The sequence below is a fragment of the Lactuca saligna genome, chromosome 8 (assembly GCF_052625555.1).
Source record: "Lactuca saligna cultivar CGN05327 chromosome 8, ASM5262555v1, whole genome shotgun sequence".
In the NCBI taxonomy this organism is placed as follows: Eukaryota; Viridiplantae; Streptophyta; class Magnoliopsida; order Asterales; family Asteraceae; genus Lactuca; species Lactuca saligna.
Window position 1 is genome coordinate 3,080,454 of NC_136424.1, and position 23,981 is coordinate 3,104,434.

At 32.4% G+C, this 23,981-nt stretch overlaps 1 protein-coding gene across 1 annotated transcript; it reads left to right on the forward strand.

Moving 5' to 3' along the window:
* The first annotated feature begins 16,295 nt into the window (after positions 1–16,295).
* On the forward strand, positions 16,296–23,641 carry LOC145008688 (GDSL esterase/lipase At5g33370-like). The gene is made up of 6 exons (XM_078967283.1): positions 16,296–16,530; positions 16,692–16,819; positions 16,917–17,159; positions 17,265–17,517; positions 17,599–17,812; positions 23,617–23,641. The coding sequence occupies exons 1-6, from the start codon at positions 16,296–16,298 to the stop codon at positions 23,639–23,641; spliced, it is 1,098 nt and encodes a 365-aa protein (XP_078823409.1).
* The last annotated feature ends 340 nt before the right edge of the window (positions 23,642–23,981 follow it).

A 23,981-nucleotide genomic window follows, 5' to 3' on the forward strand; every position in this document is an offset into this window, starting at 1 on the left:
AAAAATACTCTTATTTTATTAACAATAAAAATCAAAGTTTTAGGTGCATATATGCATATTTTTTTCAAATGCATATATGCATATATGTTACAATATAATATTCGTAAGTAAATAATAAAAATATCTCATTTTTATTAAATAATCTATAAACATAATAGTACAAGTATTTTATTCGATACAAAATAAAATATAAAAAATAAAAAATGCTACAAATTTCAAAGCGGTTTCATCAAGGTTGTCAAAATCGGGATCCTACCCATTATCGTTTTTGGGTTTGCAAGATCGGGATCGGGATCCTAAGATCCCACAAAATAAAATATAATTTTAATTTATAATTTTTAATCATGAAAAATATTTCAAACATTCATTTTTTTTTCCCAAAAGTTATAAAAACTTCAAAATATTAGTAATAAGCCACAATACAAAATGATAAATGGTAAAAGACATAAAGTGGTAAAAAATTTCATTTCCAAAAAAAAAAAAAAAAAAAAAAAATCAAGGGAAGGTAGGATCGGATCGGATCTCGATCCTACGATCCTACCTACGATCTTATGATCCTACTCCAAATACGATCTTTTTACGATCTGGATCGTTTTTCATACCCATGATCGTAGGATCGTACGATCCTACGATCAGGATCGCGATTTTGACAACCATGATTTTCATGTCTTTGTGTTAATATTTCATTATTTTCTTCAATTTATCATTCTTCACCTCTTTAATATTCACCATAATTTCTTAAAAATCTACAAGAAAATTAATTTTTTTTTGACTAATGCAAGAAAACTCACAAATGACTCATATGTAAGTTATATATGAATCACATGTAACTCTTATGTGATCTACTTGTTGTTTACATGTGAATCATATGTAATTCATATGTGAATCACTTGTGATTTATTTGTGAATTACATGTGATTCATATGTAAATTACATATGAATCACATGTAACTCGTATGTGATTCATTTGTGATTTACATGTGAATTACATGTAATTCATATTTGAATCACTTGTGATTTACTTATGAGTTACATGTGATTCATATGTAAATTACATATGAATCACATGTAACTCATATGTGATCCACTTGTGATTTACATGTGAATTACATGTGAATCACATGTAATTCATATGCGAATCACTTGCGAATTACATGTGATTCATATCTTAATTACATGCGATTCACATGTGAATCACATGTAATTTACATGTGAATCACATGTAATTCACATGTGAATCACATGTAATTTACATGTTAATCACATCTAATTCATATATGATTCACTTGTGATTGTAATTTACATATGAATCATATGTAATTCAGTTAGTAGAATTACTTGATCTCAATCTCAATCTACATTGGTAACTAAGATATTTGAAAAAACCATCTTAATTAGTAAATTATAATATGAACGAAAAATATAAAAAAGCTTATTTTTCTTACATTTGAGATGATATATATGAGAGGTATGTCCAACAAGATGCTAAATATAATTTATGTGACACCTATACAAAAAAAGCAAATGAATCCAAAGAAAGTATATATATATCATAAAATCATGAAAAAAAAAGTTATAAACCATTACAATAAAATATAAAAATAAGAATAGATGAGAAAATATACATAGCTTTTTTTTTTCCGATTATTTTAAGTTTAACTAATACATCAGTTGTGGAAAGAAGATGTCCTCCTTTTGCAGATACATCTTCATATAAAAGATATCTGAAAATAACATTTATATAAATATATCAGTACCTTAAAAATTAAAAATATGTGATGATATGTATAAAACTTGCATAATTAACTAGAACAAGACCTCTCTTGGGACTGAATGGGTTATGAAGGTCATGTTTGGGGCTTAGTTATGCTTTCTATAAAAGGCTGCAGGAGATATAAAAAAGATATTAGATAATTTATAAACAAACTTTCTATTTAGAAAAGAGTTTATTGGTCTTTAAATAATGCATATACATATATTTCACTTTCATCTACTTCTAAAACTTTGATAAATGATTCCCCATTCAGAGGATCCAAAATTGTATTCCAAGTCTTATCTTGTATCCATTTCCCCTTAACTGTAAATTATGATAAACCATGATTATCAAAAAAATAAATAGTTTACAATTTTAATGATTCTACTAAAATTGAAGTGAATTAATGAGCCTGATATCTCTTCAACTTTAACAATTGCAAATTGTAGTGAATTAATGAGCCTGCAACAGACATATCATATGTATAATATTTATGATTTATCCAGTAGTAAAGAACAAGGAAGCTCGAGTACCATTAGACAATAAAGCATGTTCACGGGAAGATGAAGATATCTGGTTGTTAAAACAAATATAATCACTAAAATCCCCACAAGTTCAAGGGTCCAAAGAAACTATGGGCAAAGAATGAAAAGCTCTTTAGATGATAATAATCTAACTTCCAAGGTCCATTATGATTTTTTCTTCCTACAAAATCTTATGCAGAAACAGGTACAAGTACACTTATAGACAAAGCAATTATCCTATTAAAAATGTCATTAAGCAATAAAAAAACATCATGTGAATCAGGTATCATGAATTCCAGAAGCAAAGATCGGAGAAAGGATTCATAAAACAACCATGAATCAACTCGAGATTAATTCCAAAATATATTGAATTTCACAAGCATAGTACATACTCAAGCAAAAAAAAGTAACTAAACTCAACCCTAGTATCAATCAGATTATGATAAAATCGAGATAAGTCAATTAGAGAGAAAAATAAGTGATATATGACTGAAAATGATAAAATAACTATAAAAATCTTCTGATATTTAAACAACATGTGTGAAAACTAGGAGATATCGTATATTTGACAAACATTCCGACCGCTTGAAGCTTGTGATGAAGACTTTGATCGATCCAAATATATAATTTCCGAGAACGACTCTCAATCTAGATGTACGAAAACGACGGGTGGTATTAGATTTGAGGAGACGAGTTCGAAAATCAGTGGAGATGAGTCCGAAAATCAGTGAGATCAGATAAAAATTAAGATCTGATACATGATTTATTACTCATTAATCGACTTTCAGATTATGAAACGCGATATGAGACAGATATGTAAAACATCGATCGATTTCCGGAGTTATACTGCAATGATGGTTATGTTACTGGTGATACGATCGGAGTGGAATGACGCCGATCTATTGGTTCATCAAATCGCCGTCACTGATCTGGAATCAAGGAGTGTCGATCGGCAGTCGCCAAAGGTAGAGGCGATCGATGAAGGGATGAGGGAGGCGATCGACGGATGAGCGAAGAGGGAAGAGGGAGGCGTCTTTGATCATCAGTGAAGAACACATGAGAAAATGTGAGGTCAAGAGAGAGGGAGAGAGACAGAGAGAGAGAGAGAGAGAGAGAGAGAGAGAATTAGATATGAGTGTTTAGGGACGTGATAATCTAATACCTGATTTGCCCTTGTCATATTTGATAAAAATCCATATACACCATTCAGACTTTTCTTAATTACCAGATTGCCATTAAAAATCTCAGCCCTTAAATTTTTTGATCTAATGGTCCACTTTTAGTTCTCGGGTTATCGGGAATATATGAGTTCTCAAATGATCATTCTTCTATATATATATATATATATATATATATATATATATATATATATATATATATATATATATATATATATAGGGTTAGGTGATTGTGTTCTAACTATCTATTGTGTACATGTAGGATTGATTATGGATCAATCATTTTAGTTATTTTAAGAAAGTAATTAATGCATATTACATGTTGAAGATATAATGTGTATTAATTAAATATTCAGTATTTCATATGCATTAATTAGTTTATTAAAATAACTAAAATGATTGGTACATAATCAATCCTACATGTATATAATAGATAGTAAAACCATTTGAATCTAACACACACACACACACACACACACTCTCTCTCTCTCTCTCTCTATATATATATATATATATATATATATATATATATATATATATATATATATATATATATATATATATATATATATATATGGGTTAGGATTAAATGTGAATCATAGCTATTGTGTGAATGTATGACCAAATTCTAAACACCAGAATTAAGAATTAAAATTTTAGGATACACCATTTAATTTGTCCATGATTCCAAACATGCTTATACATTTCTTATTTTTTTAAGGAAAATGAAGTAACATACAGTGACATCAGTTCTTATCATTCTTATCATTCTCACATTAGTTTTATGAACATAAATTTTTAACAGTGGAGGTAATCTAATAAACATTCTAACAAAAATACATTTTCCCTAATTTAGGGCAATCTCAAAAACATTCTCACTAATGTTAATATTATCTAATATGGTTACATCCATTCATATCATTCTTAAATTAATCTAATGTATTATATGCATCAAGTACATGGCATGAGGATGGATAATAAAACTAAAGGTATTTGAAAATGTACGCTACGAGAGAATAAAGAAGATAAAAATAATATATCAGATTTAAGGATGAACATCATTTACATTCTGTGAGAATGAAGAATAAAATATCATAATTTGACATAAAAGTTAGATTTGCAGATCTGTAATACTAGAAATATATTTATATAACTTAATAATTCTTTAAGAATTCAAAACTTCTTCAAGAATTATAAGATAATGAAAAAGATAATATAAGATGACATATTCAAGAACGTATATCAAGTACATTCTGCGAGCTTGTAGAAAAAAAATCCAGAATTTGTCGTGAAATTGTGACTAGTATGTATGTAATAATATACATATTTTTATACATTTGAAGAATTATTGAAGAATCTAAAAATTCTTGAAGAATTCAATCATTTTTAAAAAGAATGCAATATTTAACATTCTTTAAGAATTTAGCACCTTGAAGAAACATTTGCTCCTCTTCTTTCTATCTCTATCTTGTTAGCATGTTTTAGTAGAGAAAAGAACTTGATATGACTTCATTAAATAATTGTTGTATGGAGAGGATGTGGTGGTGGTTTGCTGCTATGAAGAGGTGATGAACATGTTTGTCTTTTGTGATGGTTTCGATTAACAAATTGAAGACAAGGAGATAATGATAACAAGATGGAATATATGCGATGGTGGCTTGCTTTGGGTGTATGTTAATGATGTTTGGCAGTGGAGATTTGGTGAAGAGTGAAGACGGTAATCAACCTTATATGGTAACTTGAAGTATTGGTGGAATAAGAGTTTATTATTGCTTACGAATAAGTGTCGATGTTGTTAATGGCATATGATGGATGTTGGAGTAAGGATGGTTCTTGGTGGAAAGAACGTAATCTGCACAAAAGATGCTTTCGTTCCATAAAACTAGGGATTTGAGTTAAAATTCAAATTATCTTCCATAAACATAGGGATTTAATTAAGATAATAATTAATTTAAATAACTAAATTACTATAATACGCTTACCAAATGAGTGGTCCAAAATCAGTCATACATTCATAATATATATATATATATATATATATATATATATATATATATATATATATATATATAGGGTGATGTTCAATAATAACCATATTTAACAAGGAACCAATCGTAAGCGTCAGAAATCATAATCATCAACGATTAATGAAATAGATGTATATCTGTACATTGGACGCACACACACCAGATTATACCAAAAAATCCACCTCCTTACCAAAAAACACACATTTTTTTTTTCGTTTAAAACTTTTTTTAGGCCACATTTTTTATCGAAAAAATACCTGAATATACAGTTGTTCTCGATTTTTCGTTCTTTTTCCATAGAGATTCATATTAATATATAAAAAACGAATTTTTTTTTTTGAAAAAACTCACTTCATTTTGTTAGTTATTTCAATATTCAAGTTTATTTTTATCAAAAAAAAAATTATACCAAAAAACTTAATTTTTTGTACTCTATTAATAAAACATCAACACCGACTAAAAAAAAAAATCCTCAATTAGTGTAAATTCACACTGTAAATCTAAACTGTAAATATTTTAATTTTTAGCATTCACAATGTGAAAAAGTTCGATCAGTTCAGATTCACGTTGTAAATCTGACATACTATTATGCACACTGTGAATTTGAGAAGGTTCACAATGTGAATCTAAATATGTTCACAATATGAATCGGAACAGGTTCACTATGTGAATCTCAACTGAAATATTGTTTTTTTAACATAAAAAAAGTACAAGAAGTATCATTTTTGATATATTTATTAATTTTTTTCTATAAAAAGATAGACCTTAACTTTTAAAAAATAAAAATGAAGTGACTTTTTTTTTCGAAAAAAAAGTTCGTTTTTTATATATCATCATGAATCTCTATGGAAAGAGGACGAAAAATTGTGGACAACGGTATATTCATTTTTTTCGATAAAAAACATGGCCTAAAAAAACTTTAAACGAAAAAAGGAAGTGAATTTTCTTATAATCCGGTGCATGTGCGTCAATTGTAAAAGTCTACAAACCTTTCGTTTGCCGTTGATTGATTTAAATTTCGACGCTTTGGATTGGTTCCTTGGTTTTTTAATTAATAATAGATCTCTATTGATATATATATATATATATATATATATATATATATATATATATATATATATATATATATATATATATATATATATATATAGTTATTCACACATAAAAATATGAAAAAAAATTAAAAAATATTTTCCATTATTTTCGTTAGTTTTATATCCAAAAAAAATTTGAAAAAATAAAAATATCAAAAAAGTAAAAAAAATCCATGTCACCATGAAAATTCATTCAATATTCTAACAAAATATTCTATTAGAATATTACTCATGCATATGTGTATTATTCGAATAGAGTTGGGTTCAAGTATTCTAACTAATTATTGTACGGATATCATATTTTATTAGAATGATAAAGAAAATATGTTGTTTGATAATATAAATATGTTAATTGTTACATAACTATTGTCATTAACACACATTTTCACTAATTAAATTGTTTATAAGGTTATTATTATTATTATTATTATTATTATTATTATTATTATTATTATTATTATCAATTCTGTTAGAATGTTTTATTGGATCGTATTCTGTCAGAATAAAAATGAGTGAAAAATGATGTTTGAAAACAAAAATAAATAATAATTAGCGAAATGCATGAAAATGACGATATTTTTCTAAGGTTGAATGTATTCGCATTGCTAAACAACTTCTTCTCTTAGTAATTTTCCTAGCATACGATATCCGCCAAAAAATTAGTTAAATTTAATAACCTAAGCCTATTCGAATATTGTAATTTATAACTTTTTTGAAAATTGTAGAATATTCTAATAGAATATTACATGTATTATTCTAGTCTCGTATGTTTAGAATTTTTGCTTTGTCGAAGTAGATTTAAAAAAAAAAATTCTAAAACACAAAAAAATAATTATTTTTTCGTTATTTTTTATCCTATAAGAATATTACTTATATATGTATGTATATGTGTATTATTGTACTAGAATATTATAATTTATAATTTTTTAGAAATTTTAGAATATTCTCACAGAATATTACATATATTATTCTAATCTCATCTCTTTAGAATTTTTGATTTGCTGACATGGTTTTATATATATATATATATATATATATATATATATATATATATATATATATATATATATATATATATATATATATATATATATATATATATGAAGCTTTTCACAATTTATTAGAATAATTTGGATTCACAACCCTTTTTGGTTGCACCATATAAAAGTTGTTAAAGGCGGACATTTGAGAAGATTGCATTGACATCCATTTTCCATATCTTATAAATTATGGTAATCAGTAACGTAATAGCTTTAATGCTCACTGTTGGGGAGAACGTTTCCTTATAATCTATACCACGCGTCTATGCACAACATATTATTATAATTTGGATTTAAGGGTGCGTACTTTACTGAACATGTTGGTTTCTTCCTAACAGTTTGCATTTAACAAGCATGATGTGGAGTGGAAGATTGATCACGTTCTAAATTTGGTTATCCTCCATGGACTGCATAACAACATTCTTGGCTTCTAAATCTTTATCATAATATGAATCTAACATAGCTTGATGGTAGTTAGTGGGTTTGCAATGATCCCCTAATTCTTCCTCAATCATGAGAAATCCATATTACTTTGGTTGTTAAGACACACTATTAGATTTATGAATGGTTTGTGTTTCTTGTGGTGCCTCTATAATAATTGGTATGGGTTCATCATACGAGTTATTAGTGCTTTCAGAATGTAATGTCTCAAAAACCCAGAACCAATTTTTTTATATTAAATAAACATCAACCATACGTTATAATCAAACCCATAAGAAAGTCATAGTGTATCAATAATCACCTAAAATACATCAGAGTCAATAAAGCGGAAAAATCATGGTGTGTGTGCTGTGCGATCATCCTGAGCTCCTCCCCTTCAAACCGGAAGTACCTGAAACATAAACTGAAAACTATAATCACAAATCTTAGTGAGTTCCCCAAAATACATCATACCATACATATCATGCATACTGTAACATCCATATTTGTCTCAAGTATCATCACCGCGCCCTAACAATATACATAAGCATGGGAAGTGCTAAATCCTCACTCCTAGAGGAAGGTTAAATATCTCATAACTGGCCGACTGACCCCGCACAACTCACCCGTGAATCTTCCACCAACCATGCATCACTCGTGTATGCTAGTCATACATAACGCTGGACCCTATAGACATTTGAATATCCGATCCTACCCTAAGCCCTTCATCAAACAAGAACAAGAAATAAGGCCAAACCAAACATTCTCAGGCTATAAGATCCTAATTATCTACAACTATGATGTATACACTAAGCAACTTTAGTAATGATGTCAATTTCATATAAGGAAAACCCTAGGTTATCAGGCATCATATAATCAGACAATTCTATCATGCAGTTCATGAGGATCCCTAGCCTAGAACTAGCATTCTGTTCTAACATATCATAATATCAAATATCCATATGGTATTTTGGGGTCTACTTACTGGCTCTGGCTGATCGTACACTCTGCATCCTCCTTTATTATATTGAAAACCATTTGAAAATCATTTTGCAAACCTTTTTCCTTAGTTTGAGACTGGATTCACACAAGTGTTCCTCCAATTCACTTAAAATAAGGCTCTGATACCAACTTGTAACATCCAATAAATTCATACAAATTTAGAACTTTTTCAAACATCCAAAAACCATTATTTATTACAAAATGTTTTCAAAATAGTTTCATATCAGAATATCCCAGAAACCAAATCATAAAAATGCGAGGAGGTGTACGATCAAACCTTCGCCTTCCCGCGATAATCCAAAATACCTGAAAAAAAATCCAAAATTGTAAGCCCGAAGCTTAGCGAGTTCCCCCAAAATACCAACGCCCTACAAACCATAACCATATCATAATAAACAACATGCATATAGAGTCTATAGTATGACTGGACCGCCCTCACCAAGCCTTTAGTCTATTTGACCCACTCTCAGAACCTTCAGCACGTCTGGTCCGCCTTACCGGGCCTTCAGCCTGTCTGGATCGTTCTTCGGGCCTTTGGCCTAACTGGTATGCCCATTGGGCCTGCAGTCTATCCGGGTCACCCTGGGTATGTTGGCCTAATTGGTATGCCCCATTGATTTGAATAGGAATAAGTTCCATGAGAAATTATTGTCCATAGAGCTAAATGATTTTGACATTGTGCTGGGGATGGATTGACTTAGCGCGAATGATGCTGAAATATTATGCAGAAAGAAGATAGTAAAAGTAAACCCGCCAGGGAAAGAATCATTTATGGTGTATGAGGACAAAAGTAGAGTAAATTCTGGAATTATTTCCTTAATGAAAGCCAGAAAGTGTTTGACCAAAGGATGTACATCGTATCTAGCATTCGTGATCGATGCAAAGAAGGAGAAAAAGGAGATGCAGAGCATTCCTGTTGTGTGTGATTAGCCTGAAGTATTTCCCAAAGATCTTCTTGGATTACCGCCTGATCGAAAAGTAGAATTCTGTATCGACTTGTTACCAGGAACGTCGCCAATAGCAAAATCACCTTACCGATTAGCACCAACGGAGATGAAGGAGCTGATGATGCAACTTCATGAGTTATTGGACAAAGGTTTCATTAGACCTAGTTCATCACCCTGGGGAGCTCCGATGTTATTCGTAAAGAAAAAGGACGGAAGTATGAGAATATGCATTGATTACAGAGAGTTGAATAAGGCAACAATAAATAATAGATATCCATTTCCAAGGATTGATGACCTGTTCGATCAACTACAAGGTTCAAGCCAGTTTTCAAAGATCAACCTATGGTCAGGATATCATCAACTGAAAGTGGGGGAGCAAGATATCAAGAAGACTGCATTTAGAACACGATATGGACACTAAGAATTTTTGGTTATGTCGTTTGGACTAACCAATGCTCCAACAGTATTCATGGATTTAATGAACAGGGTTTGTAAACCATTCCTTGATAAATCTATGATAGTGTTCATAGATTACATTCTGATTTACTCGAAAAAGCCAAGAGGAGCATGACAGACACATGCGAGAAGTGTTAGAAGTCTTGAAGAAGGAGAAGTTGTATGCAAATTTCTCAAAATGTGATTTTTTGATTCGAGAAGTCCAACTCTTGGGTCATGTAGTCAACCAAGAATGGATAATGGTTGACCCGGCAAAGATTGAAGCTGTGATGAAGTGGGAAAAACTGAAAATTCCCACGAAGATCCGAAGCTTTTTAGGATTAGCCGAATATTACCGAAGGTTTATCCAAGGATTTTCTTCAATCGTTACTCCATTGACAGCTTTGACCCACAAAGGAGCTACTTATACTTGGAGTGATAAGCACAAGGAAGCATTCGAGTTACTAAAGAGGAAGCTATGTGAGGCGCCGATTCCTTCTCTACCTGATGGAGTTGAGGACTTTAATGTTTATAGCGATGCGTTTGGTGTTGGGTTGGACTGTGTTTTGACCTAAAGAGAAAAGGTGATAGCATATACATCTCGACAGCTGAAAGAGCATGAAAAGAACTACCCCACTCATGATTTGGAGTTGGCAGTGGTAGTATTTGCTCTAAAGATATGGAGACATTACCTCTACGGCTCGAAGTACAAACTTTTCACTGATCATAAGAGTCTCCAATACCCCTTTAATCAGAAAGAATTGAATACGAGGCAACGACGCTTGCTAGAGTTACTTAAGGACTATGACTGTGAGATACTTTCCCACCCCGGTAAAGCAAATGTTGTCGCTGATGCTCTCATTCGGAAAGTCAATCTTGAGAGAAAAAAGACCAAGAGCGTTGAGAATAGAAGTTGTTTCGACAATTGTGGAGAGTATAAAGAAAGCTCAAGAAGAAGCTTCTGAGAAGAATGTTCGAAAGGGGAAACGTTTGGGCAAAACGTTAGTGCTCGGTATAAACAGTTATGGACTGAAGGTATTCCAAGATTGAATTTTTGTGCCTAAGTCAGTAGGAGTAAGAGATCTTCTGATGGAAGAAGCTCTTAAAACCATGCACTCAATTCATCCTGGCAGCACTAAAATGTATAGGGACCTAAAACCCTACTACTGGTGGCCGACGATGAAACTCGATATTGCAAAGTGTGTGGCCGAGTGTGTGACCCGTGCAAAAGTTAAGACACAACATCAGAAACCATATGAGAGTTTAGAACCTTTCCCTATACCTATGGGTAAATGTGAAGACATTGCTATGGATTTTGTCACTAAACTGCCCAGAACAAAGAACGGTCATGACATGATTTGGGTAGTCGTTGATCGCTTCACTAAGAGTGCGCAATTCATAGTAGTCAATGAGATATGGTCTATGGATAAGCTTGTGAATTCTTACGTGAAGGAAATTATGAGGCTTCATGGTGTTCCATTAACAATTGTGTCGATCATGATAGTTGTTTCACCTTAAGGTTTTGGAGAAGTCTACAAGAATAATTGGGTACCAAGTTGTGTTTGAGTACATATTACCATCCACAGACTGATGGTCAGAGCGAGAGGACGATCCAAACACTTGAAGATATGCTGAGAGCATGTACCCTGGAATTCCAATGTAACTGGGACGAACATTTACCTATGGTAGAATTTTCCTACAATAATAGTTTCCACTTGAGCATTAAGATGACACCTTATCAAGCTTTGTACGGACAGAAGTGGCGTACGCCGTCTTGTTGGCTTGAGGCTGGGGAAAAGCAATTTATGGGACTTGAGATAGTCCATCAGACTGCTGAAAAGCTGAAAATAATTAGGGAAAGAATGTTAGCGGCTCAGGATCGTCAAAAGAGCTATGCTGACATAAATCGAAGACCGATGACATTTGAAGTTGGGGATTCAGTTTTTCTTAAAGTCTCACCGTGGAAGGAACTTATAAGATTTGGTAAAATGGGAAAGTTAAGTCCAAGATTTATTGGACCGTTTAAAGTTCTTCAGAGGGTTGGGAACCAAGCTTACAAGCTCGAATTACCTAAAGAACTGAATGGTATTCATAAAACTTTTCATGTGTGTTATTTGAGGAAGTTCACGAGAGAAGTTCCCTACATGATTCCACTTTCAGAATTGAGAATTGATGAGAACAAAAGGTTGATTGAAGAACCAGAGGCAATCGTTGACTGAAAGACTAAGAAGTTACGACGCAAGATGGTCGAATTAGTGGTTGTCCGTTGGAAACATATGAATGGGCCAAATCTCACTTGGGAGACGGAGAGTGACATGATGAGTCGCTATCTGCATTTTTTTGTTGATGTGTGATTCCGAGGACGGAATCATCCTAAGGTGGAGAGAATTGTAACGCTCGTGTTTGTAGGCTAGGCATTAATGTTGATGTAATAGTCTAGGTTAACATTTGTAACTCGTTTTGAAATAATAAAAATGTATTATGTGAGTATTATGTATTTTATGCTTAATTGTATGACTTAAATGAAAGAAGTATAAAAATAAGTGATAAAATAAAATATTAGATAAACCCGATATCTATGAAGGAAGTTGTAGTGGTCATGTCAAGGATTCCTGATACATAACGAATGCCGAAATCCAAGTTTTAACGAAGAAACTATGACATGTCGAAGTTTCGCGGTAGAACCGGTACGACACTATGTGACGTTCATCATGAATTTACGTTAGAATGATATTTAACATTAGTGATCTAAACGAAAGTCGTAGAATACGTTAAACCAAGAACGTGCATAAAAAGAACGTCTAAATCTGAATTCGTATGAGGACATTATGATTTATCTGAGTTTCGACTTAGCGGTATGCAACCTAAAGTTCGAATTTGAGATCGAGTGAGTTTTAGCCGAAACAATCTAAACGAGAATCGAAGATCTCATCGGTAGTAGTGCAACGGAAGAAAGACAAACAAAAACGGACGTCAGATAAAGAAGTTATGAATTTATAACGGAGTTTTCCTGTTTCGGCCTAATAAAAATAATATAATAAAAATAAAGTGAAAATTAGCTGACGGAGTTTAAACGAGAGTTGTAGAGCACTATATCACCTATGCGTGGATATAAAGAACGTCGAAAACGGAGATTGTATGCGAGAGTTATGATTTTATGAAGTTCGAGACACGCATCCCAAAGCGGAACGCCTCGCGTTCATATGCTAGGCCTGGGTTGGGCCACGTCAATGCTGAGTCAAATGGATAAGGGATTGGGACGGAACGACGCTCCTATATACAATGTTCGGGGAACGCGCTGCGTACCAGGAGGGAACGTGCCGCATTCGAGGGCCATACCCTTCCTATAAATAGAAGTCGAGTCCAACTGTTTATGGTTGCCAAATCTCTTCTCTCTCACCCATATTACCTCAATTTACGTGCAAGTTATACCCCGCGAAGCCCCAGTATCATCCCAACACCTGAAGCTAGTCCCGAAGCCCCGAAGATCCCGAGAAGTAGAGTTCCCGAGCCAAAACTCTGCCCGCGAGAAGCCCGTTTTTCAAGGAAGCATCCCCGGTTTCACCGAAGAATACTACATTTAGAGCTGTAGTGCTGTCAGATCATCGTATTATCAAGTGATGCATAGTCCCTTTCATATACACGATTTTTATACAAGTATCGATTGAATGTGTTAAGTATATGTTTTATGTGGGTGTATATTCATTTTCTTCTAACACATAAATACGAAGTATTCTCTATAAAATACGTGCTATGTGTTTATATATTATTTGTTATTGGAAATGAGTATTGATTGAATGTTTTATACATGTTTTAAACTGTATATATATTTTTATCTACAAATATGTTGGGTAGAACATGGGTAGATAGTTGATGTGTGATGAAATAAAATGATGAGAGGCCTCGGTGTTGTTGTTGATCTAGTCATCTAGCGGAGTATGGATGATGACCACGAACTCTTTCTAGACTGTCCAGTAGAACGTTGTCAAGTTCATAACCTATAGGTGTTGTGAACGATGTGTTCACCGGTGTATTTTATCCCCCTCATGGTTGCCTTTAGAACATCTATTGTTGAGGAAACCCTTTGTAGTAATGTCCATCCCTATGAAAATCCTAGATTAGGTCCCTGGTAATAGTTGTTGTTTTAGGGATGTAAGTGAGGATAACAGAAATGGATAATCGGGTTATTGTTGGTTGGTGAAATTAAATATAATTATTTATTGTTGGTTGAAAACTCTATATGCTCACTAGACTCCCAAGCCCGACCCACTCAGTTTCATTTGTATTACAGGTAGTGGCGCGATGACATAATATGGATGAATCATCAAGTTATTTTGTTTATGGGCCTGTAGTTGTATATAACTGTTGTAAGACTTATAATGTGCCGTTTATGCTTTTGGTTTGTATCGGAACATGATATCCCAAGTTTTAGTATATAATAAAAAATACATTTCTTTACGAAATGCTTTGGTAAATATTATTTTATCATATTTTGTTTGAGAACAAATTCCACAACTCATTTAATCAAAGGATTACTCTGAAATTATTTTAAAATCATAAATTAAACTGGTCTTTTCTGTCTTTTCTGACCATGATTTTGAGGATGTCACAAAATTGATTCTCTCTAATCAAATTGGTAAAACCAACTTAATGGTTGTTTGATCACTGGATTGAAGGTAAATCCATAAACTCAACTCGCTACTAAAACAAATTTTAGACAAGCCCATAAACTCGATTGAAGGCAAATTTAAGTTGATACTATGTTTGTGTAAATGATTGTTCGATCACTAGAAATCACAATTTCAGTGATTTTGGTCATACAATGCTTAAGAAAATTTTCAATGGTTGATAATAATAAGCATGCCAAGTGTTTGTGTAAATGCTTAAAGAGAAATTCCATGTTATAATGTTATATTTATTAAAATTTTAATAAGTTTTTTAATAATGTTTTATCTATTAATGTTATATTTAATTTTATATTTTTAGGATTAATGTTATATTTATTAATTTTTTAATAATATTTTTAATAATTAATGGTTCCCGATTAACCCCCGCCTAACTAATTAATCCATTAACAACAGTCCACCGATTAGTCTACATCGTACGATTTCTACAAGCTTAGTATATACTAGAAGTGTGTCCACGCAAAACAACGACGATAAATAGTTATTTTTGGAGAAAGTTTGTTATGGAGAAATAATTATTAAAATTTGTTATTAGTTATTATGTAATAAAAAAATTAACATTTTTGTATAACATATTTATGTTTATACCTTATATGTGTATTTGATTCTTTATATTATTGATGCAAATTAATTAATATTGATATCTAATTTAAGAAATATAAACTAATTTATATATATAAATTTAATATTTTAAAATTTTAAAATTTGTTCCATATTCAATTTTTTTATTATTTTTCTTAATTCAAGTTTTTAAACTTTTGGTAAGTATCAATGAATTTTTTATATTAAATTGTTCAAAATTTTTTATAATTTATACCTCTTAAAATTTAAGATATGATTAGTATAACTTATAATATAATATAAAATATATAATAATAATAATAATAATAATAATAATAATAATAATAATAATAACATTAATTAATAACATAGCAATCAATGACAATAAATATTATATAAAATTTTTATACGAATTATGAAATATAAAGCAAAATGGTCAAAAAAAATTCAATAGTCAACGCTGACTTTTGAAATCTCAATATCGCATTAATGACAGGCATTTCATACGACATCAACCGAGTCTTTTGAGTTCCTATTCTTTAAACTGGAGAGCTTCTTCTATATATAATTTCACCATTGTTAAAGTAACGCTACCCAATACAAACCTTCAATCGCTTCTTCAATCGAAAATGGTTATCAGATTGTTGTTTTTCGTGTTATTTTGGGTGACGGCGTTTGGCGTTGCTCCTGAAGTAAGCGAACCACGACCATTTTTCGTGTTCGGCGATTCTCTGGTTGACAACGGCAACAACAACTACTTGTTTACCGGTGCACGCGCCGACAGCCCTCCTTATGGCATCGACACTCCCTTGCATCTTCCAACCGGCCGTTTCTCCAATGGCCGAACCATCCCCGACATTCTTAGTTTAGTTTTTCATCTCATCGATCTGCTTTTCTTTTCCATGCCATGTTTCGAATCGTCTCTCTTGGAATCGGATACTTTTATGCTATGTTTTTAATCCCCGATTACTTTTGCTTTGTGTTTGCTAAAAAATAGTCCAATAAACGTGCGTTATAATGAACAGGTGAAGTTATCGGATCGGAGCCTGCTCTTCCATATCTGAGTCCGGAATTGACAGACAAAAAGCTTCCTTTGGGTGCAAACTTTGCTTCTGCCGGAATCGGAATACTCAACGATACTGGAATGCAGTTTGTAAGTTACCGACGTATAATTAACGATACTAACTGCATAAATGTGTGTGTCGTTCTCATTGGTATAATTAGTGGTAATAGTGTAAACATCAACGCAGGGAAACATACTTCGAATGCCTGTACAACTAGAGTACTTCAGGGAGTACCAAAGAAGACTGACTTCTTTAGTAGGCCAAAAACAAGCAAAGGATATCGTAAACAGAGCTTTAGTACTTGTTTCATTAGGTGGTAATGATTTCGTGAACAACTATTACTTGTACCCGTTCTCGGCTCGGTCTCTACAGTTTACTGTTCCTGAGTATGTCATCTACCTCATGTCTGAATATCGCAAGATATTGAAGGTAATCTTTAGTCTAGAGTTTTTGATGTACGTTTTTATGTGCATTTGAAAATGATTATGATTAGGTTGAAGATGACTAAACTAATGAGTTAAGCTTATGATGCAGACGATGTATAATTTAGGAGTTAGGCGAGCGATACTGATGGGTTCTGGACCACTGGGATGTGCACCAGGGGAGATAGTACAACATAGCCTAGATGGTGAATGTGCACCCGATCTTCAAGCTGCAGCCCAGATATTTGAACCACAACTTGCTCAAATGGTTCAAAATCTTAATCATGAATTGGGTGCTGATGTTTTTGTTGCAGCCAATACAAAACTCATGCACAATGATATAATCACAAATCCTCAAGCTTTTGGTAAGAATCCGTTTTCGACAAAATATAAAAGTTTGAAGTGATTATGCCGAGTTCGACGTTTTCAAATGATTAATTATGCAGGTTTTGAAACCTCAAAAACGGCTTGTTGTGGTCTTGGACCATACAATGGGATACCTGGTTCATGCAACCCGTCTTCAAACTTGTGCAATAACAGAGACAAATTTGTGTTTTGGGATTCCTTTCACCCGACTGAACGAGCAAGCAGATTAATCGTGGAGCAGATGATGAACGGTACAGACGAATACATGAAACCCATGAATCTCACAACCATCATGTACTTGGATTCCCATATGTGATATGTTGATTTTGTAGCGTAATATACATTTCATAACCTTTTAACGATCATATAATGGTTCCTTCCAGTGATTTATCACCACAAATTCTTGGATTGCATAATACTTTCCATGTTAATTATCTTGCTATCAAAGGGACCGGGTTGTTTTTTGGGGTGGATTTCTATGAGCCATGGTTACTACAAGTGTAATAAAGCTCTTTTTATTTATAGTATTATGAGTTTATTTAAAAAAAATATGAAATTTTAAACATTTAAAAAGTTCACATTTATAAAAAAAATTAGAAAAATATTGAATTTATAAAAAAAAATTAGAAAAATATTGAATTATTAAAATTAAAGTGTTTTTCTTTTTTAAATTTAAATATATAATTTTGATAAATAAACAAAAGAAATTAACAGGGTTTTAATTTTGAAAATTTGGAATTAAAAGTAAAGTTAATTAATGAAATTGATATGTATTTATTATTATATTTATTGCAATTAATACATTTAATCAATTATTATATGAAATTTAATAAAAATGAAAACAACCATTAAATATCATATGGAAAGAATTTAATTAAAAGTAAAAACAAAATAACAAGTGGCAAAATCAATAAAAATATATCATGTGACAAAAATATTTTTATTTATTAGAGTAGATTATAAGCTTACAATCTTTTTTAAATAAACTATAAGCCTTCCAGTAAAACAAAATACAAAGTCCTTAAACCCTTTTATTTTGTTTTTAATTTTTTTTTTACAATAGCCTGAATCCCATGGAAAAAACCACTATTTTAAATTAAAATAAAGATTATTTTCTCAACCTTCGTCTCTAGAAAGCAAGATTGTTAAAAATCGACAAAAATTAAACTAAGTATCATCAAGATTGTTAAAAATCGATCTTACTTTTGAAAAATAAAGAACTAAAAGGGTAAGGTAAAAATTGTAGGTTTTTTTCTCCCTTTAGCCCCTCATGAAACTTGTCATACTCTTAAAAATCAAATTAAGAATCAGGATGCAACAAAAATTAAACTAAGTATCAGCAAGCAACCATTTAGATTGAAGTATTGAACATAAATAAATTAATCCAATCACTTTTCTTTGTTTGTGTGCATTTGTAAAATTTTAGAGCTAAAAATGTCATCTTTTCTAATTCTAATTCATGTATACATTTCCACATTTAAGTCCTTATTGCCACCAATTTTACATGGTTAAAAATCGACTTTACTTTTGAAAAATAAAGAACTAAAAGGGTAAGGTAAAAATTGTAGGGTTTTTTCTCCCTTTAGCCCCTCATGAAACTTGTCACACTCTTAAAAATCAAATTAAGAATCAGGATGCAACAAAAATTAAACTAAGTATCAGCAAGCAACCATTGAGATTGAAGTATTGAACATAAATAAATTAAATCGTGTTTACTCATCCAATCACTTTTCTTTGTTTGTGTGCATTTGTAAACTTTTAGAGCTAAAAATGTCATCTTTTCTAATTCTAATTCATGTATACATTTCCACATTTAAGTCCTTATTGCCACCAGTTCTACATGGTTAATTTGTGCATAAATTACAATGATCAACGTATTAGACTATTGGTTGATACTAGTTGATGAGACACCATTTGTTATGTTAGATTAGATTAGATAGTACTTTTATCGCTAATGTTCAAACTTTTTTTTGAATTTATGAACTATTAACTTATGGATGAAGATGTATTTTCATGTTTTAAACTTATAATTATGTCTTTTTTTGTAGGATTTTAGGATCTCGATCCGATTCTATGATCACAATCTTGCATAGCCAAAAACAATCGTTAGTAGAACCTAATCTTGCCAACCTTGCTAGAAAGTATGTTATTTCAAAACATCTAAATTATAAAGGTAGTAAGAATCACAACATTTAACCATCTCTTCTAACTGCTTTTAAATAAGAAGTATCCAACATTTGATATGATTTCTTGTAGTGCCACTATGTACTAAATCAAATGACTAGTGTATATCACCAAAATATATGTGAAAGTCATTGAATTGTTACAAAGAGCATTATTAAGTACTTATGAATGACTAAATATTTGTTATTATTTTATAGAGATTTAGATAAGAAGTGTTACATCGATGGGAACTTCCCAACATATCAACATGATTCTTGATCCAGTTAGGATTTGCATTCATCATGAATGTAAGAGGGGTGGATTGGTGTAGCTCTAGGCATACCATTGTTGCATAGTCTCACTAGAGTCCTGCATTAAAGATAACTCAAGGGAGTGACTAATTAAGAGGGTTGTCACATTCTATGGAAATTTCAATATGTTCTTGATGTTGTCGACAAAAATTGTAACACCGAGAATTTTTCAAACAAATTTTTCATTTTTAAAATCACAAAATGCTCACAATACATTTCACGAAAATCCCAATTATCAAATTAACAAAACATAAATCCATAATTGTTTAATTAATGATCCAGGATCCTCCAAAACATAACTCTTTATCTCGTGTGTACAATCAAGCCGTCGCCTTCCTGTGAACCTAAGAAGTACCTGAAACACATAACACATAACACAGTAAGAACGGAGCTTACTGAGTTCCCCAAAATACCACATACAACACATATTAGCTACTCGAGGCTATAACTCTGTTTGACCATCTGGTCAATGTGTCTTAGTGGGACCCTCCAGTCCCATAACTCTGTGGACCCTCTGGTCCTAACTTTGTGGACCTTCCGGTCCTAACTCTGTAAACTCTGAAACATACATAGCATAAATTACATAGAAATAATGCAGTGTATCACATCATATAAATAGCATACAAAATACTCTGTCACATAACTCTAATTACCACTCTAGGTAAAGTATAGTGAGAAGACTCACCTCATAAGCCGACCAGTGTAATCTCGTACTCGAACATCTCGAACTAGTCTCCACCTAAAACATAGATTACACATCTTTAATTATTACTTTGATCATACTCAAATACCCCCAAGGACCACTCTCTCTTCCTTCTTAACTCCTGGAGCGAATAAAAGACCATTTTATCCCTCCGAAATCTCCATTACTAATGTTGACCAAACCCTAAGGTCAATAGAAGTCAAACTTGGTCGACATTTCTTTTTAACCTAACTCGTCGAGTGCATATAGTGACTTGTCGAGTCTCATCGACTCTCAGGGGCCCTTTGGCTGATCCAACTCGACAGGTCAAAACTCCGACTCGTCGAGTCATTATGCAACTCAGCTATTCGGGACGAACCCTAGGCTACTCGCCGAGTCAGCAGATGGACTCGGCGAGTCTATTCAGACTCTCATGCATACAGACGATTTCAGGGCCTGATTGCTTCCCAATCTCCAGATTTACACTCATAGGACTCAGAAATCACGTAACGTCATTAACTTTACGCCTATGCCTGGCATCTAGAGCAATACATGCCATTAACATAAGCTCGAAGGGTTGTACACACCAAAAGCTTCAACAAAATTGAGAAAAGCATGGGTCATAAGGCGTTTGGGACCTCCTAGGGTCCAGATCTGAGGTTAAACTTCCTCACAACTCTCAAATCCATAAAGCCCCAAAAAGATATGAAGAAGAAAAGCTCTAATTATCCACAAATGAGAAATCCACACTAAGGAGATGTTAGGAATCAAGATTTATACCTCCACTGATGCTTTGCGGATGAAACCTTAGCAGATCCAACACCTCTTCTTTGTCCTCTTGCTTGGTCCTTTACTTCTTCCTTTCAAAAATGACCACAAAGATTCACAATAGCTTTCTTCTTCACTCTAAGCTCTCACACGTGCTTTAGGGTTTCCTTCCAGAAGAGTAGCCACAATAGGAGGCCTTAAGGGCCTTTAAATAGGTCTCAGGCACAATGATTTAGGGTTTCTGTCCACAGCGCTGACTCGGCGAATCAGATACCCGACTCGTCGAGTCCATTCATTTGACACGTCTCCAAGCCGCGACCTAACTCGACGAGTTGAGGAGCCAACTCGTCGAGTCCCCCATTCAAACTCATGCCTATATACCAAAATGCCATACCTTAGATATCAGGATGTTACAAAAATGATGTCATTATTCTTAAAGTTCATACAAATAAGAACCCGAAAAATCTATTTATAACTACATGCCTTGTGCTAAGCATGATGATCATGCTACAAACGCTGAACTTCGTTATGCTTGTAACTTATTTTGATTTGCATTATTTTAGTGTTTGGATACTAGAATATTAAACATTTTTAATACAATAATGAAGTAATTTACATGGTATACTTTCTTCATCAATATTAATGGTTCTATATTATCATTGTTTAGACAGTTATAGAAGTTGGCTATTCTAAACGTCTATATTTGATCATGTTAGGGGAATGACCATGAAGTTTATAACACCCATTGTATGTGATAACAATTATTAAGTTATCTTTTGAAAATAGTTAACCACTTAAAAAAAAGAATATTCTAGAAACTTTGTCCAATATATTCTTTAATGTTTAAACAATCAAATTTTGAAAATTTATAATACGAGGGTGTATTATACAATATCAAAACAACGATCAAGGAATAACTAATATATTATTTATGACCTTCAAAATATCCAATCTAATGTTTGTATGTCAAAATAGTAACGTTAGATAATAGGAATGTCTAATGAGTAAACACAAAGTTAGACTTTAGAATGAAACTAAATAACGATAACAATCCAATTCCCACGTCATAATTCATAAAATCATTTAAATCTTTCTTTCTCATAACTTCTAAAAAACATTCAATATAAAATCTCAAGGTGTTTCAATGCCTTTCTTAATATAAATTGTCAAAGTATTTCCAAGATTTTCTCAATATAATACATGGGTTAAATAAAATTATAAAAATGATAATAATGCCATGCATATGCATGGATTCCCAACCCGATTTCTATATTCTCAAATAAGGTCCTTATCATACTAGGGTCCAAATGGTTTATGGCTACTCCCAATGAGAGATTACCCGCCTTAACTCGTTGCCATTGACTTAACAATTAAGGTAGTTATGACCTCACATGTCAGTAAATAAGGAAAAAAAATCCTAAAAAGAACTTTATGTAAACATGTGACCATTAACATAATTCTCATGGAATATAGTATCTAATTGCATCTCTAAGCATTATGCTTAATTTGGAGTATATTCATTCCATAACAATGATATTTTATCCTTAAAAAAAGAGTATCTGTAACACCCGATGTCAGGTAATTTATTTTCAACCCTTGAAGTTAATGTAAATTGCATTTTGGCCACTTACGTTGGGCGTACTAGCTATGTACGCCGGACGTAAGTCTTCGAGGAAGTCAAAGCGGAGGAAAGAGTACACTAGGCGTATGTGTGAGAACATCGGGCATACTTGTGCATATGCTATACCCTAAATTTTAGGGTGTGACCCCTATTTATTCATCTTACCCCTCCCTTGGACATCATCTTATCCAGCCTCCATTCCCTCTTAACCCTAGATCGAAACCCTAAGCTTGTGAGAGTGTTTTGAAGCTTGGAAAGTGACTCTTGAGTGTTTTGTGTTAGAAGAAAGATCATTCAAGTGGTGGTGGTGCATTCTAGCTTGTAGATCCATCAACTTCATCTCTTTGTGCACCTTTTCAAGGTATAAAGTTCAAATATTGGAGCTCTTTTAGTTAGATCTTGCTTAGCTTCGCCTTTTGGTTCTTTATGTCCCAAAGCTCTGATCCTTATAAGTATAGAGTACTCCAGAGTTAGTAAGTCGTCCTTTCAAACATTATAAGATGTATAAAGTTATAAAAATGTTATCTTGGACATTCATTTTCCTCCCTGCAAGAGATATGGGGGTTTTAATGAATTGAAAAGTTAGGGTTTTTGGGTTTTAGCTCCTTGTAGCCATGTAAAGGCTTAAAGTTAGAGACTTTATCGCTTAAGAAGTTCTTTAGGGGTCAACTATGTGTTTAGGAATGAATTTCTTAATTAATAAGACGTTTTGCATGAGAAGTGTTGAGACCAGCTTAATTACGCTGAGCTTACGCTTGGCTACGCCTGGTAATATGTGTATATCCATACATATAATTTTACATCATATTTTAATATTTCTAGTTAGTTTTATGTCATTTATAGAACAAAAGGTACTTAATCTGTTATGTACTGTGTTGTAGGGTAAAAGATATGTTCGAAGCAAAAAGGAAGCGGGAA

What these genes read in the sequence shown, in the direction of transcription:
- LOC145008688 (XM_078967283.1), top strand. Translation starts at nt 16,296, where the DNA reads ATGGTTATCAGATTGTTGTTTTTCGTGTTATTTTGGGTGACGGCGTTT. An exon ending in CACAAATCCTCAAGCTTTTG is followed by an intron (nt 17,518 to 17,598) that starts GTAAGAATCCGT and finishes TTAATTATGCAG; the next exon opens with GTTTTGAAACCTCAAAAACG. An exon ending in ATGAATCTCACAACCATCAT is followed by an intron (nt 17,813 to 23,616) that starts GTACTTGGATTC and finishes CCTCCCTGCAAG; the next exon opens with AGATATGGGGGTTTTAATGA.